Consider the following 18,193-nt stretch of genomic DNA (forward strand, 5'->3'; position numbering starts at 1 on the left):
CAAATGAATAGAAATTTTGATCTACATAAGATCGAGTCAAATATTCACTAAGTCACATTTCTTTGGCTTGGTATCAAATTCAAAATTGAAGCTAAACTCATGTATCAGATAATATAATAATCTAATTAAAATTCTTCAAATTAAAATTGGTCAAATTAAAATATAGGGACTAATCCACCAAAATGTATACCACAAGGACCTTTCTTAAATTTTACCAAAAAGGAAAAGTAAGTAAGCATTTGCCAGCGGATGAGAGAGAATCAGATGCCTTACTGTATTGGGCCCAACTTTGGGCCTTTATATACACTTACTACCCTTTTCTATATTTTCCATATTTTCCATATTCAACACATCACACTCTTTCTCATCATTTTTCTCCGCGATCTTTTCTCTCCCCAAACACCTCATTTTCCTGAGAAAAAAAAAAAACAAAAAAGAAGCGTAAGTGAAGAAGGAGAAGAAGAAAAAGAAAATGGCGGACCAGCTTACCGATGACCAGATCTCTGAGTTCAAGGAGGCCTTTAGCCTCTTTGACAAGGATGGCGATGGTCCCTTCCTTCATCTCTCTCTTTCCTCACTATTATTTTGTTCTTGATTTTTAAAAAAATTATGCTGGAATAATGTTCTTCGTTTGGTTCAGCTCTGGTTTGCGGATCTGAGTGTTATTTTTCGTTTTTTATGCTTATTTTTTGTTTAATTTTTGAATTTTGCGATCGTTTTCTTTCGTGATTTGAATGGTGTGACGGATCTAGGATTCCGAATTATGAATTTATGATCTTGATTGATCTTTTTTTATGTATTTTCTTGCTTTTGATGGCTTATCGCTGTATTTTTTTCCTTTCATTTTCGTTCTCGTTGACCTTTCTCGGTCGTGATGTTGATTGCATTTATGACTTATCTTTGATGCTAAAGAGACTTACCTAGATCGCCATTTCGTTTCCTGATTTGCTCCATAGTTTTATGTTTGAGATTTGATTTTTGATTTAATCATGATTGAAGGTTGCATTTCTTTTATGTGAATGTTTAATCTCATTAGCTAAGCTTCTTTTGATTCTGTACTTGAGTTCGTTGGATTGAACCTCTAGCAAATTTCTTTTGATCTATAATCCCAAACATGGGAAATTATGTTTAGTACTTGGTACTTAAATACTTGAAGGCTATTGAATCAGTTAATTTCTATTAATCAATATACTTTGTTACATGTATTAGTTGATCCATCAGTTGTTAAACTTTGAATTCTCGATGTTTTGCTCTATAAATTTGATCAATTACATTTCTGCCTGCATATCCATGTCGTTTTTGCACATTGGAAAAATGTTACGATCCGCATCCGTACTTGTTCGGCTATGCATTTGTGTCTGTTTTTATTGCTTCATAGCTGAAACCATAGTCTTATTTCCTTCATTTGTTTCCAATACTCGCTATATAGGTTGCATTACTACCAAGGAACTGGGTACTGTGATGCGGTCACTCGGACAGAACCCTACTGAGGCAGAACTCCAAGATATGATTAATGAAGTTGACGCCGACGGAAATGGGACCATCGATTTCCCTGAATTTCTCAACCTGATGGCAAGGAAAATGAAAGATACTGATTCTGAGGAGGAACTTAAAGAAGCTTTCAGGGTGTTCGATAAGGATCAGAACGGTTTCATATCTGCTGCCGAGCTTCGTCACGTTATGACAAATCTTGGCGAGAAGCTTACCGACGAGGAAGTCGATGAGATGATCCGTGAAGCCGATGTTGATGGTGACGGCCAGATCAACTACGATGAATTCGTCAAAGTCATGATGGCCAAGTAAGGATCTCTCCAACCAAAAAAAAAAAAAAAACAGAGTAGATAAGTTTGCAAAGATTTCAATCTCGTAATTGGTTCGTGGGTCGTTCGTTTATCGTTTGCATTAATTCGTCGACCGGCTTGTTTGCTCTGCTTTTTCTTTTAGTAGTCTGGGTTTTTATTTTTCTTATATTTGGTTTTTGTTTTTTTGCTTTCTATTCTTGGTGCCTTTGAAACCTTTAGAACAATTTGCAAGATTCCAATGTTTTTTTTTTTTGCTTATGGGTGACTAATTTTTACTATATTTTAAAATTTTAAAAGTGCTTTATTTTCAATGGTTTGTCTGATTTGCCTTTTCGAATGAGACTTGAATCCACTTCTTTTTAATTGTTGCAACAACAACAATGATATCAATAGAGTTTAAGTTTAAAATTTTGAAAGTACTTTATTTTCAATGGTTTGTCTGATTTGCCTTCTCCGAATGGCACTCAAATCCACGACTTTTTAATTATTGCAACAGCAATGATATCAATAGGGTTAAGGCTCAATCATCTTTTGCAAGTGTTTCTTTCTCGTATTTATCCATCCGATATTCCGGTATTTGTTTGGTTTCATATTTTCTCTTTCATGTCTTCCTTTCGTTTACCCGAGGCTCTAGTTTATGTGGTTTGAAACACAAAATGATGATTTGAGCCTCGATGATTCGAATTTGAAATAATCTAAATTCGTACCTTCAACTTCAGCTGGAAGGAATCATAGCTTTAAACTTCTTTAAGAAACAGTAAGGGTAAATATACATTATGGTATCTTAAGGTTCAAATTAGTACTTAAGATTTTTTTTTTGTTCAATTAGGTATTTAAACTTGGTCTCAAGGTTTAATTTAGCATTTGAACTTTTTTTTGTTCCATTAGGTTCTTGAGTTGGTTTTTCAGTTCAAATCGGTACATGAATTTGGCTTTATGGTTCAAATTGATTTAAATAAATGCTGATTTGTATAAAAAAAAAAGCCGGATTCAAGTATAAAATTGAACAAAGAAATTAAGTTTAAGTACTTAATTGTAAGTTCAAGTACTTAATTAGATAATTTAATTAAAATTATGCATGTTTTTAAAGTAGTAATATTTTTCTATCTAAAAGTTTTGCTAAATATTTTCATTCAAATAGGTCAAAATGTATATTTCAAAAATAATTATAATTCTAATTCGCCAAATAAATTGATAAGAAATTTTTTTTTTAACTTGTAATGGATATACCTTTACATATTTTTCTCCGATTGCACAATTTGGTTTTTTTCATATATAAAATAAGAGGACAAAATGAAAAAAAATCATATTATATCAAATTGTAATTCATTACATCATTATATTTTCTTTTATTTTAAAAAGTTTAAATTGTTATTAATGCAAGAGGATGTGGGTTAGAGTGCGTTGAGACGCATTATTATTTTTGTTATGAGTTGGAGTGAGGTTATAGGTAATTTTAAGCATCGTGTCAAAAAGTCTTATTGACACTAAGAATCAAACTTGCATTTAAAGTTAACCAGTCATCTATTTTAATAATTTTTTTGAAATTATAGTTTAAGCTATTTAATTCTAAAAAGATAAAATTATTGTATGACATACATACCTTTATAATAAAATTTATAATTTTTACTTTTTTAAACTATAACAATGTATAAGAAATTAACTCAATTAAAATCCTAAATATAATTAAATTATGACACAGTGAGTGTAAAAATTATATTTAAAAACAAAATATAACTTTGACTAAAATAATAAAATTATATGCAATTATTTTCTAGATTTATTCCAGAAAAGATAAAAAGGCTTTATAAGTATAAATATTTTTGGTACAATATAATTATCTTTGTTATTTTGTTAAAGAAAATTCATCTAATCATTTTGCAACTTAAATATGGTATTAAAATATTTCAAAAATATTTTTTTGAAAGAAAAATACGGATTAAGACCATAGAAGATATTTAATTTTTCAAAGAAAATAGAATAGAATATATAAATAAGACATTTTTCATATAAAATGGACTCTTCAAATATATTCCACACCTAAATGGAAGCATTATATTTTAATATGTTCCACTAGTGTCCCTATCAATAAAAGCATCTAATTTCATATTTAGAAATTAAAATAAAAAATATTTGATTTTCCTTCAAATATTTATAAAATATTTTAAAATTTTCAAATTATTTTGATTCGAGTTAATTTGGATTGGGTCGATTTAAGTTTTAAAATTTTTAGATTACTTTCTTTGGGTTATTTTAGGTCTAAATTTATTCAAGTTTGAATTAATGCAATACGGATGACAACTCATTTGAATTTTAGTTACTATAAGTTAAAGTAATTTCAAATTATTTTAAATTTTGAGTTTAAATTGAATGAATTTAAAGCATTAATTTTTTATGATCAAAGCAAAGTGGACCGAATTGAATATCTGAATCCAATTTTCATTTCATTTCATTTTATTTTATTTAACAGGAGAAAAGAGAAGGCGACTTCAGATGTGAACACCACCATCAAGCGTAGTAAAAAATCTAAAGGAAAACAGCGTCGTAAATGCATTTTTCTTTAAGGAGAGCTATTTTCGTTCCTTTATTTATTTATCCATTTTGTATGTTGTAACTCTCCAATCAACCTAATAAATTTATATATATATATATACACACTTTCATGATTTTGAAAATGAAAATTAATCCAAACTCGAGAATAAATTGAGTGTGCGATTTTATTTTATCCCAAATGATGCTAGTAAATGATAAGAGCTTTAATCGTTTAGACTTTAACCTATATATATATGTAATTACATATGATGAGTTCAATGTAGTTTTAATTCGACCTCATTTATCCCACATCATGATCCCATAAAGATAACAATCCATTTTACTAGACTCGTAATTTTTGCATGAATAAAACTATAAACTTTTCACACGAATAAATTTATGCCTTCATCGTAAAAAGATCCAGACTGCATCATTTTTTATTAGGGATTGACTCGTATAAAAAACGAAATAGAAAATAGAGAAAAGATCGAACACAAATTTTACGTGGAAAACTCCTCCGAAGAAGATCAAAACCATAGGCAAATGAGGCATCGACTTTTCATTAAATGAGTAAACAAACGAGGGTACAATATGGAGAAAATAAACTTAAATATACTAAACAAATATTATCCAAAACCCTGAGTACAAAGCCCTAACTCTCGTAGAGCAAACTTGAAAGTAAAACCCTAACTCTCATAGAGCTCTCAAAAGGAGTACAAAATTCTCTCCATAGTTACCACGAAAACTCTCATAAAAACTCATTTGCGACTACATCTTGTCACAAAAAAAAAAAAAAGCCTTGTAGAACTACAACTTTAATTGTCTTCTTAATTGGGCTTGTAAAATAGAGATACAAGACCCCTTTTTAAAGGCTAAGATTAGAGGTCTAATTATTCTAAAATATCATTGGAGTAATCAAAGTTTAATTGGGAGAAGAAACTCGATTTATGCGGGGAACGCGTTGTCATGTCACAACGTTTCCATTTGCGTTGCCACGACATCGTCCGTCGTCGCAACGTTGGAAAACTTCTCGTTATAACGTCGCCGTCTATTCAGTAAAAAATACAAGACACACCCACATTTCTTTACTTAATTGTAAAAGTTAAATCTTACTCCATCTTTATATATCATCTTTACATATAAGAATTATTTTCATTACTCTAATTATTAAAAATAAAAGAAAAACTTAATATATTCACATCGAATCAGGAAAAATATAGATAACATATTAGAAAAATATATCAAAATTAAATACGAAATGATATATTAAATTTTTAATATCTAGTCAAATTCAAGAGAAAACCTTTAACTATTATTTATTTATTAATAAATAAGTTTATTTAGTTTTAAAAATAAAAAAAACTTGAGAATGAATGATTAATAAAATGTAATAAACAATTGAGGTTAAACCTTAATTTATCGTAATTTAATTTGATATTAAATAGTCGAACTGAAATTTCAAAATTTAAAATTTATAAAGATTAAAATAAATAATTTTAAAAATATACGGGCCAAATTTAACCAAATTAAAGTATAATGACTAAATTCACTATTTATATATGATATAAAATTAATAACACAATTTAAGGTAAAAATACCATAGAGGCCCCTGAACTAGGAGTTAGATTGCATTTTACTCTTTTTACTAAAAAAATAAGCAAAATAATCTCTGTGCTTTAGATCAAAAAGCAAATTGGTTATTATTTTAAAAATTTCATCCATTTATATGGTTAAAAACCGATCTTTATACATTAACATGAGGTACACGTGGCACGCAACATGTCATTATCTAGTTATTCTATCAGTAAGGCCACTTTTTAATAGGAAAATGAAAGAATTTTTTAACATAAAGAGATAAATTTTCTATTTTATTTATCATACAAGAATTAATTTATCTATTTTTTGAACAGAGAGAAACTGCAATATGAGTCCTAGAATCTCATTCCACTTTTACCCTTAATTTAGCCTAAAATCAAACCTTGACATAAAAGAAGGTCGTAGGCTATTTATGGTTTAAGTTTTCACAAAATTTTGCTAATATTAGTATTATTGTTTTATAAAAATTAATAAAATTCAGCTTTTAACTTTTAATATTAATAATCTATTTTTTGTTTAACAGGAAATGAATACATTTATTTTTCAACATTAATAGCAGAAATTCCACGTGGACTATGCTGATTGGTTTCGTCGATCGACTGCAATTGCGTGAATTAAAAAAATGTTCGAATAATGGAAATAATAGTATAAGATAAATATTGGTCTAATGTTGTTTCTAGTCCCTAGACTCTTTACAAATGTAGAATTTAATCTCTATTTTTAATCCGAGAATTTAATTATTATTTTTAACAATAGAAGTTTATTTGAAATAAATGTGAAAAGAATTGTAAAATATATATAAAAATTGGTCATATAGAGAAAGTCATACCGAACAAAAACTCTAACTCTTATGCTAATTCTCGAAACAATATTGAAAATTTTAAGACTCGATTTAGAATCGAAAACCTTACATTTATAAATCCAATATTTTCTGTCTTATTTGACTTTTCACGCATGTGATATTGTATACATAACTAGTTTTTAATAAAAAATATAATCAATACTATATATTAAACATTTAATTAAGTTGGTATTACGAGTCAATGTAATAACGAAAATACACTTATTTTACAAAGTAAATTATATTATTTCGAGAGTATTTTATCACTTTCTATATTTAATATAGAAAATAAAAAAATATACACATATAATTGGATTTGAACTCTTACTTTTATTGTTAATTATATCAATTTTTAATAAATGTATTTTTCATCCACATCATATATGTGTAATAATCTAGTTTAATTTATTAGAATTCCAAATTGACTTCAATTATAAAATCAAAAGGGACTAAATTGATGAGATTAAAACTAGAAAGACCAAATTTTAAATATGAAAAGAAGAAAGAGACTAGTATCACAATAAGACCTAAATAATTTTCTAAATTCCAAAACAAAAACAAAATTCATAGATTGAATAAATAGCCATCGGTTTTTTTTGTCGATTTGTTGCTCTGATAAATTTGTTAAATTTATTTAGCTATAAAAAACTTATAATTTCTCCCGCAAAAAACGAAGAAGATCGAAGGCAAAAAAAGGTCTCTCATTGTCGGTTCTCTCAGAAAAAAAAAATAAATTTGAACAAGTTTCTTTCAGGTCAATTCTAATCTCTTCTTCTTTTTTTTGATGTTTTTTTTTTCGCTTAAATTTCTCCAATTAATTGATAGAAAATTTTCGATTTGGAAGTTCTTTGATTCGATTCTTTGGTCGCGGGAGAAAATAATGTCGGAGGAAATTTTGATTTTTTTTTGTTTTATTTTGTTCGAATTAGTAAAGTTCAATACATTTGGATCCATAATTTAGATTTTTTTTTTGATAATTCAGTTGATCTCAATGCTTATGTTATTGTTTCGCAACGAATTAAATGGTTTGAAAAGAGTAAGGTTAATCGATTAGGAGGATTCTGTGTTTTATGTTTGATTCTAGATTTTGATTTTCAGGAAATTTTGAATTTTTGTTTTGTTTTGTTCGAATTAATACATTTGGATACAGAATTTAGTTTTTTATTATTATTATAAATTAAGTTGATCTCAATGCTTATATTATTGTTTCGTAAAGAGTTAAATGGTTCGAAGGAGTAAGGTTAATCGATTAAGAGGATTTAGTGTTTCATGTTTGATTCTAGATTTTGATTTTCAGGAAAATTTGAATTTTGGTTTTGTTTTGTTCGAATTAGATGCTTGAATTAGTAAAGTTCAATACATTTGAATACAGAATTTAGATATTTTTATAAATTAAGTTGATCTCAATGCTTATATTATTGTTTCAGAACGAGTTAAATGGTCTGAAGGAGTAAGGTTAATTGATTAGGAGGATTTAGTGTTTTATGTTTGATATTAGATTTTTATTTTCAGGAAATTTTGAATTTTTTTGGTTGAAATAGATGTTTGAATTAGTAAAGTTTCATACATTTGGATATAGAATACAGAAGAATTGTGAACGTTTTACATTAAAAAAAATAATTTCAGTTATGTAAGTGCTTATATTATTGTTTCATAATGAACTAAATGGTTTGAAAGAGTAAGGTTAATCGATGACGAGGATTTAGTCTTTTATGCTGATTCTAGATTTTGATTTTCAGTGAAAATTTGAAATTTTGTTGTTTTGATTTGGTAAATAGATGTTTGAATTCGTAAAGTTTTATACATTTGGATTACAGAATAGGGGAAATTTTTGAACGTTTACATTTTTTTGTTTTTAATAATTTTGGTTTATCTAAGTGCTTATATTATTGTTTCGTAACGAATTAAAAGGTTGGAAAGAGTAAGGTTTGATTCTGGATTTTGATTTTCCTCATTTGGTTGAATAGTGCATCGTGGTAATTAGGTAGAGCGAAATGATGAGGCTGCAAACCTATGCTGGTCTCAGTTTAGTCGCGATGCTAGCTGTTATTTACCATGCATTCAACAGTAGAGGCCAGTTTTATCCTGCTATGGTGTATTTATCAACCTCTAAGATCAGCTTGGTGCTGCTTCTCAACATGGGGCTTGTATTTATGTGCATCTTATGGCAAATAACCAAAAAGATATTCCTTGGGTCCCTTCGTGAAGCTGAGGTTGAACGGTTGAATGAGCAGTCGTGGAGAGAGGTTATGGAGATCCTCTTTGCGATCACTATTTTCCGTCAGGACTTTTCAGTTACGTTTCTTGCTATGGTTACTGCTCTGTTGTTAATCAAGGCTTTGCACTGGTTGGCACAGAAAAGGGTTGAGTACATTGAGACGACCCCTTCTGTTCCTATGTTGTCTCACATTCGGATTGTTTCTTTTCTGGGTTTCCTTCTTCTTCTAGATTGTCTGTTTTTGTCAAGTTCTATCAAGTTTCTGATCCAAACACGGCAAGCTTCAGTTTCCCTATTCTTTGCGTTTGAGTAAGTTTTTTAACTTGGCACATTTTCTTTGTTTCTTGATTAATGATAACATGTATCATTGTTCTTTGTCTGTGTTAAAACATGTATTAACTACTACTTGTGAGTTTTCAAAGTTACTAAAAATACGTTATCAGCTGCACAAGGGAGTGGTGGATCTGTATTTTCCAGTTTATCTATTTTCACTCTGACTAATGTTGAATTCCTTGGGTCTAGGTACATGATTCTGGCTACCACAATAGTGTCAAATTTTATAAAATATGTTTTCTATGTGAGTGACATGCTTATGGAAGGACAATGGGAGAAGAAGGCTGTCTATACCTTCTACTTGGAGCTCATTCGGGACTTGCTTCACTTGTCTATGTATTTATGCTTCTTTCTTGTGATTTTCATGTAAGTAAACTGTTTATTTTTACTTTCTGCATGATCACAAGTTATCTATTCTGCTTTTCTGTTGTGAAGTTTCTGAAATGTGAATGGCATGGTACTAAAACTTGGTTTCTATTACATTTTGCTGTAATGACACAGAAATCAGCTTCTAATCCTAAAAAGAGTATAGTTTGGTTGTCATGAGAACTTAGTCTCATTTTGCTCTGTTGCCAACTTGTTAAAGGAAGGCTGTGCTGCTAGTTCTTTATAAGATAAGTTATAATAGAGAATGGATATAGTATGATAAGTTTAATGAACTTTTTCTTCACCAGCCTCGGTATCTTAATTTGCTTGTGTGTATGTATATCTATACTACAGATTAATCAATGATATGGTTGTTAATTTTTAATTTGTTTATGCAGGAACTATGGTGTACCTCTGCACTTAATACGGGAGCTCTATGAAACCTTTAGGAATTTCAAAATTCGTGTTGCTGATTACATGCGTTATAGGAAGATTGCTTCAAATATGAATGACAGATTCCCAGATGCAACCGCTGAAGAGCTCGCTGCGTGAGTCAAATATTTGATTGTGAACTCAGTTTTATATATTTTTAGCTATATTTTAATTTCAATTTGACTCGTTTTTAATTGCTTACTGATTGGATGAACAGAAACGATGCAACATGTATTATATGCCGCGAAGAGATGACCACAGCAAAGAAGTTGATATGTGGACATCTTTTTCATGTGCACTGTCTTCGATCATGGCTGGAGAGACAGCATACCTGCCCTACATGTAGAGCTCTCGTTGTACCACCTGAAAACGGAACAAGTTCATCTGGAGGGCAACATGGACCTTGGTCAGATGCTCAAGGACAAGGTAACCTCATTGTAACATAATCTACAACATCCCTTGAGGATTTTGATTTTCTTGATAAATTTGAACAGTTGTATGCCACCTGTTAGCAGACTTATTTTGTTTTTGAGATAATACAGTTCATGCATCTTTTGATGCCTTGTCGAACTGCATGTAAGCTAGTTAAGGCCTGTGCCTTTATAGGGTGCGGAAATGTGAAATGACCACAGGTTTTACTCGTGTTTCAAGGGGCTTGCCTTAGTATTGTGTATATTACTTGAAGGCTTTTTCACTCCAACCCCATCTAAAGATGTTGTCCATGTTTTGGTCTCAAGTTTTCGGGGATAACCTGTTCCATATCCCAGTTATCTTATACCACTTTGAAGCTGTTAAGCTGATTCAGGTTGCAAAGAACTGGGATGTGGAAATTAAATAATTACTTGCTTTATTTCTAACTTCTCTAACTTTACATTTATCAAATTGACATTACTGTTTTAAAAACATCAGCTAATTGTTTGAAGTGGGAACAGGGTCTGGCACAAGCTCAGCTCGACAAGGTTTTGGTGGTGACATGGCTGCTGATAATTTGACCCAGCATCAGGCCAGGCTTCAGGCTGCTGCCACTGCAGCATCAATATATGAGAAATCCTACGTCTATCCATCTGCAAACACTCTAGTTTGGTAAGTAGTTTTATGCTTATAATACTTCATGTCAATGAAATTTGCAGTTTCCTCATTTTACTGGCTGTTTTTCCCTTGCGATTATTTTAACTGCCAATTGCAGTGCTCGAATTATCAATTATTGCATTTTGCATTGAAATGATAGCTTTCGAAAGCTGATAAGTTGTTCATTGCTTTAGAGGCTTCTCTAGATCATCAAGGTTTCTAATTGTGCTATTGATGTCGGTTCCTATACATGACCTGATCTGGCTCCAAATGCATTAGTTTTGCCAATCCCGACTGGTACAGCCATTTACGTGTTACAATCTTTGTGCATTTTAAATGCAGGTCTCCTGGATATGCTGTACTTCCCAAGGCTTATGGGCAACCAGATGACTCCACGAAGGGTGAATCTAGTGGGGAAACGACATCCACCGGAGAACAATTTGTCATTCCTGGTGGACAAGTCAACTTGTCCTTTCCATGGTTCCCACATTGTGCTTTTGTTCCTTTCCAATTGCCTCGTGTTAATGGAAACATGGGAGAGGCATCGAGTAGTAATCTGCACATTCCAGATTCTCAGTTGGAAGCTCAGAAGAAGATCATTCAGCAGCAGATTGAGGTATCATTTATGTGTCATAAGGTTGCTATTGTTGCTTTCTCCATCTAATTATGCGTTTCAATTTTTTTCTTTTTAAAAAGAACAACCGTCTTCTATATCTTGTCCCCTACCGTGGGATATACGTACTTTTTCTTGCTCAAGACAACGACAACTGGTATATACCCCCCCTCCCCCACCACACACATACATAAAATTGTGGGATCTGCTGCATGGCATGAGATTACCAATGTCATAGTCATGACCTTTTTGAGGACAGCCTCCTAATAGCATTAGCATTTAGAGCTTCCATACATACGTACATGCATGCATACATACATACAAACATACATACATGGTAAAAGTACCATGGAGGCCCTTATAGTAAGAGTTAGATTGCACTTTACCCCCTTTACTAAATACTGGGCAAATTAGTTATTGTACGATAGATCAAAGAGCAAGCTGATCCTTCTACTAACAATTCCATCCATTTTTACAGTTAAAAACTGATCTCTGTATGTCAGCATAAGGTACATGTCCACACTATGTGTAACTGTCTGATTATTTTGTCAGTTGTGACAATTTTTAATAGTAGAAATGGATAACATTTTTAACATAAATGACCAGTTTGTTCACTGATCTAATGTATAGGGACTAATTTACCCATTTTTTGAGTATAGGGCAAAATTCAACCTGACTGCTAGTATAGGGACTTCTATAGTACTTCCCCATAGACGTATAATTCTGCAATTTGCTGCATGGCATGAGAAATTGTCAAATGATCTCACACATTTCCAAATTGCTTTATTTGCTACTCAATATTTTTCTTTGTTCTCAAAATTGAGTAGGTGCTACAAAATCAGCTCCAACTCCTGCAGATGCAGAAGCCGAAAACTGAAGGAAGTGCGGACGCTGGTCCCACAGCCTTGTCGGACAGAAAAGGGAAGACAATTTCTTCTTCTTCTTCAGGAGATTGAAGAAAGTACGTACCTTTTTGGGAACTGTAATATTTTTTGTTTTTGTTTTTACATTATATCGGAACACCGCATTACTAACATTCTTGCCACTAGGCAAAGATGTTTTAGGTCCTTACATGTGGAACTAGTGAATGAATGAGTAGGCATATAAGAAAGGAAAAAAAGGGGGGGAGTGGGGGCGGGGTTGAAGTTAGGCTAAAATTTGTGGCATTGCTTCATTGAGGGGGGAAAATTGTTTTTAAGCAACGATATTACTTTTTGAAATTTAATTTTAATGAAAAAAATTCAATTATCAAAATGTTTAGTAGTAAGGAAAAAAAAATTATATGTTATAGGTATTAACTTTTCATTTTTACATGTTTCCTTTTTCCCTTTTTTTTTTTTTCTTTATTATCTTTTTCAAAAATGTTGTGAAGCTAATAATAAAATGAAAAAAAAAAGAAAGAAAAAGAAGAGTGGGGGAAATTGAAGAAGAAATATTTAAGCTAGAGGTGTTTGGGTTGGGCTTATGCATTTTATCAATGTTTATGTCATACATGATTTTCTAGCTTGGCCTGGCAGCCGGGCTTGAAATATGCTTCTTAAATTTTGCTTGTATCTGTTTAAGTCCGTTAATATTTTTTTTAATTTTTAAAATACAAATATTTTAACTCATATTTATTACTTATATATACATATATCTTTTACTAGCATTATATGCTTTTTTTATTAAATTTTAAGTATAAACAACTTAATAATTTTTTAATATTTACATTACAGTTTATTATATTTAAATTTTACGGATAATAATAAAAGGAAAAATATAAAATTAAAAATGGTTCAAGTTGAGTTCGAATTTTTATATTAAAATTTAAATTTAAGTTTGACTCATAATTTAAATATGATGGATAATTTAACTTTCTTTATTGTCTACACCATCTATACTAGGTTAGTACAATATATAATCAAACTCCTTTATGATTAACTTAAATTAATTTTTCTTAAAATAATTAGAAATTGATTAAAAATCAATATATTACCATTAAAACCCAATAAATTATGAGTTAAATGTTAACAAAATAGATATGGTTGTCTCTTTACTTTTTTCCTCATATAACGTAGATATATATATTTTCAAAATTATTCGTCTTAAAAGGAACTAAATGTACATATATTTCTTCATTGAAAAGATGTTTTCCTCGACAGGATATATGTTTTCCATTTAGTTGTAGCGAAACTCGATTTTCCTTTAAAAATTTTAAATTGTAAGTTAATTGGATTGAGTTATTTAAGTTATTTGATTTTTTTGAGTCAATTTGAATAAATAATTGAGTTCAAGTCTAGTTGAATTTTAGAATTGAATAAATTGAATAATTAAAATAATAGATTAATGTAAACATCCTTTTGGTCCTCGTTAATTTTGAAGATGAGTAAATTGACTTTTGTCTTAACAAAATTAAAAAAATTCTAAAAAAATTTATGAAAAATTTAAAATTTTTAGAAAATTCTAAGAAATAATTTTGTAGACATAAATAAGTAAATTAACTATTTAAGTTTATTATACTAAAACATTTTTCCTATTATTTTGCTTTGAAAGAGTTCTCAAATATATTTGGTTTCAAATTTTAGTTATATTGTCACAAGACTTGAATTTGGCACGTTTTATTTAACTCTAACAATTTCACTTTATTATAATTTCATTTCATTTGTATCGATTAAAATTATTTCAAATTAAGTTAGAATGATAAGATGACACTCATCAACTTAATTAACTCGAAATTTTCTCACTCGATGCTCACTCCAAGATGAAAAATATTTTTAAATATATTATAAATAATAAATTAATATTTATATCTATTTTATATTAATAATAATAACAATAAAAGCTTGGTGTCACGTTAATTCGATACCTATCAATTAAATTTTTTCAAAAGCACTGAAATTAAGGTTATTATTGTAATCTAATTTCAAAAAGTAATTTTAAAATTCACCTATTTTTTGAGAAAAAATTATCCACTACAAATAACTTGTTTACTCAAAAGAAAAACCCACTATATTTAGTAAATATTTTTAGAATAATTTGTTAACTATTTTAATTTATAAATATTTTTAAAATATAATTTCTAGAAAAACCCACAACATTTAGTAAATAGAAAGTTTGGGGAATCGAGAAATTTTAGTATATTAATTTTCTGATTGTAAAATAAAAATATTTATTAAAAGATTTTTTTTTGGGGGGGTCAAATAGTGAATTCTTTTCACCCACGTAAAGCACACTAATGCTGAATAAACCGACTTTAAGCCATCACTTATTCCACTATTTAATTCAAAAAACCCCCTCTTCAAATCAATAACCGATAGCAAATTTCCAATTTCTTTTGTTTTCCTTTTTCTTTTTTTACTATTATTTTAACGGCGATGACGATGAAGATGACAATCGCTTACGTTTACTGCTCTCACTGTCTCCACTATTCCAAAGCAGCCATTGAAGCTAACTTCTTGTAAGCACTCTCTCAAATTCTTGATTTTCATAATAAATCTTCTAAAATTTCAATAATACCTTTTCATTCTTTTCTATGAATTTAATATTTGATTTTATATATGGTGATGAATGTGCGATCGATCGGAGCGTAGTTCTTGTTCGAGTTGTGGAAAATTGGTAAGCGAGGTCAATGTGAAGGGAAATCCAGATTCGGTTGTAAAGAAGAAATCCAAATTTCCAAGGTTTAAAAGAACCAAAAAGAACTCCATGAAAATTAAAGGTGAGTTGCTTCTTGGATCAGATGAGAAAAAAGATTGAAGAAGAAAAACAACTCAGTTCTTTAGGTTATTAATTTTTGGAGAATATTGGTTTGTTTTTTTAAATAATAATATTATTATTTTTGTTCTTTAAGTTATTATTATTATTATTAATTTTAAACAATTAATATAAAATTAAACTTTGGTTTTAAAATTTTTATATTAAAATTTTAATCTATATTATTTTAGATAAAAATTATATCAAATATGATTTTAAAAATAATAAAAGCAATTAACATTTTCTACAATCCACTTATCTTATTGAAAATTTTGTATTAATTAAAATTTAATATCATTATCAAACAAATTTAAAATCTAAACAATGATTTTTTCTTTATAGAAAAACCATAACGTTTGTAAAGCATGAATATTGATAAATTGCCATAAATAGACATATTTTTCGATGTTTATAAAGAAATAAATATTAAAATTATACATAAATTTTGATTAAATATACGTTAAAATTTTAATTTAATTTAATTTAATTTCATCAGTAATTGATAATACTGTGTATAAATATTAAAATTATACAATTATATTAAATATAATATATACATATGAACTGTAATTTAAGTTATATGTATAATTATAACAAATCAAAATTTATATATCAAATTATACATTAGGTTAAAGCTTAATTATAAATTTAATAATTATCTCATTTTTAATTTAAATCTAATTATAATATTAAAATCCAAGGCCATACATTCAAAAAGAAACATTTTGCGTATATATACACACATATATCAGATATTATGTCTTCACCTTTGAGTCTATGCTGCGTTTACTATGCCAGACACTATTCCGATCACCGTTCACCGGATTCTTCTAGGCAACGACCAACATCAATCAGTTCATCCACTTACTATTCATTGTATTTCTAATTGATATTTGAATTTTTCTTTGTTTTGTACCAATATTAAAGTTTCTTTTTGTCCCAAAACTTAATCAAGTAAAAATTATTCTAATATCATACAATAGCTCGATCCAAACTCAATTTAAACCCGACCGAGCCTAATCCATTAGCACCTATGGTCAATTTTTCATTAATATTTTTTTCAATGGAAAAAGGAAATGGATAATTATGTAATTTTGATATTGTCCTAATTTCTCTCTTTTCGTCTTTTTGGGTAGCCCAAGTCTTTGATCTTCATTATTTCTATTTCAGCATTATAAACAGTAGTATTTTGGGAGCCATGGTCACATGTAGTGCCAAAATTTGAGGCCAACATTTTCATGAGTGACCACCATATCAGATTTCATCAAATTCCATGATCTAAGTAAATGGTACATGTGGCAACAAATAATGTTACTGCAAATTGGTTTTGGATCTCCGTAGAATTGAGGTACTATCAATTAGCTTAAGTGATAATAACTTTCTTTATTAATGATTTATATGTACTTGGTAATGCATCGAGTTAAATCATGTGCAAATTCTTTAGTTTATTATAATTTTATTTAATCCAATGAATTCCGACTCAATCAGAGTTGATAGGAACCAATTTTTTTATTGTGAAATTGAGTTTAGGATAGGTCAAAAAGGTTTTTTTTTAATAGTAATCAATTCGGGTTAAGTTCAAATTTAGAGAAGAACCCACCCTGCCTTGGTTAATTACAAAATTCACCTTTTATATAATATATTAATATTGGATTCTCATTTCCATTATTTGTGCAGCTCACCTTTGTGTTGTTATCCCATGAAAGCCTTTTTCCTTTTTTTTCATTTCCATAATTTCTTCGTGTTGCATAATTTCATTTTCGGTGTTACTTTTCCTTTTTTTTAAGTTGGGGTCAGGCCATATGTGTCATACATCGGGTCGAGACCAGCAAAAGTCTGACCTATCTTGTCCTGTTGTCATCCTTAAAGCTTCACTTTTCAAACACTTTAAAAATACTCTCATTCTGTAAATCCGAATAAAAGGATGACTAAGTAATTTATATATTGATTTGGTTAAAAGAAATGGTAAACATTATCTACCTAACAACAATGAGACTATGAACATGCGAGGTAAAAGTGTTCATAAGTTTAGATCGGGTCTATATATGATATTAATATTATATATAAATACTTAAGTTCAACTTAACTCAAAATATGAACATCAAATTTGTTTAAATTTATTAATATTTACAAATAGTTAACTCAAACTTATTTAGGTCAGCTCGTTATATGTACATTTTTATTAAATCTAGACATATTCAACAATTTTTTGAGAAAGAACTTAACATTCTTTTATATACTAATATTTACATTATAGTATATAAAAACCACAACATATTATGAACTTAAAAATCGAGACAGACTTGGGTTTTGAATCTGGAGCCTAAGTTTGATTTATATTTTAAACTGTTCTAATTTTTTCTAAATTTATTTTTCAGATATAATATTTTTATCTAAATCCTTTCAAACTTCAAATAATAGGATGAATGAAATCCAACAGGATGTGCAATATAAACAGTGTTTTCATACATACAAAATGTGCACTACTGTTTGATTGCAAAGCTTACTAATAAAGCATGTCTGCTTAAAAATAACATAAAATTAATTAAATCCCTTAATCCAAAGGAAATTGTCATTTGTTTATTTACTTATTTCATTTTATAATATATTTATTGACTGAATTTTTTAATTAAACATTATTAAAACGTTTTTAATTTGTG

At 29.1% G+C, this 18,193-nt stretch overlaps 2 protein-coding genes and 1 long non-coding RNA gene across 5 annotated transcripts; all 3 read left to right on the forward strand.

Moving 5' to 3' along the window:
* The first annotated feature begins 337 nt into the window (after positions 1–337).
* Positions 338–4,453, forward strand: LOC105790042 (calmodulin). Its single transcript, XM_012617431.2, has 3 exons — positions 338–548; positions 1,430–1,799; positions 4,273–4,453. The coding sequence occupies exons 1-3, from the start codon at positions 473–475 to the stop codon at positions 4,364–4,366; spliced, it is 540 nt and encodes a 179-aa protein (XP_012472885.1). The 5' UTR covers positions 338–472; the 3' UTR covers positions 4,367–4,453.
* Positions 4,454–7,366: 2,913 nt separating this feature from the next.
* On the forward strand, positions 7,367–13,411 carry LOC105790043 (ERAD-associated E3 ubiquitin-protein ligase HRD1B). 3 transcript variants are annotated; one of them, XM_012617432.2, is made up of 8 exons: positions 7,367–7,525; positions 8,739–9,298; positions 9,512–9,688; positions 10,087–10,236; positions 10,338–10,546; positions 11,053–11,203; positions 11,531–11,825; positions 12,629–13,411. In XM_012617432.2, exons 2-8 carry the CDS (start codon positions 8,766–8,768, stop codon positions 12,755–12,757), a joined length of 1,644 nt encoding a protein of 547 aa, XP_012472886.1. In that variant the 5' UTR covers positions 7,367–7,525; positions 8,739–8,765; the 3' UTR covers positions 12,758–13,411. The 3 variants fall into 3 exon arrangements, with proteins under 3 accessions (XP_012472886.1, XP_012472889.1, XP_052491317.1); XM_012617435.2 differs by having other exon boundaries at positions 11,531–11,804; XM_052635357.1 differs by having other exon boundaries at positions 7,378–7,525; positions 8,756–9,298.
* A 1,671-nt stretch (positions 13,412–15,082) lies between these two features.
* LOC105793503 (uncharacterized) lies at positions 15,083–15,629 on the forward strand. Its single transcript, XR_001133454.2, has 2 exons — positions 15,083–15,237; positions 15,371–15,629. It is a non-coding gene; the product is annotated as an uncharacterized LOC105793503 (long non-coding RNA).
* Positions 15,630–18,193: the final 2,564 nt, after the last annotated feature.

The sequence above is a fragment of the Gossypium raimondii genome, chromosome 8, assembly GCF_025698545.1.
Source record: "Gossypium raimondii isolate GPD5lz chromosome 8, ASM2569854v1, whole genome shotgun sequence".
In the NCBI taxonomy this organism is placed as follows: Eukaryota; Viridiplantae; Streptophyta; class Magnoliopsida; order Malvales; family Malvaceae; genus Gossypium; species Gossypium raimondii.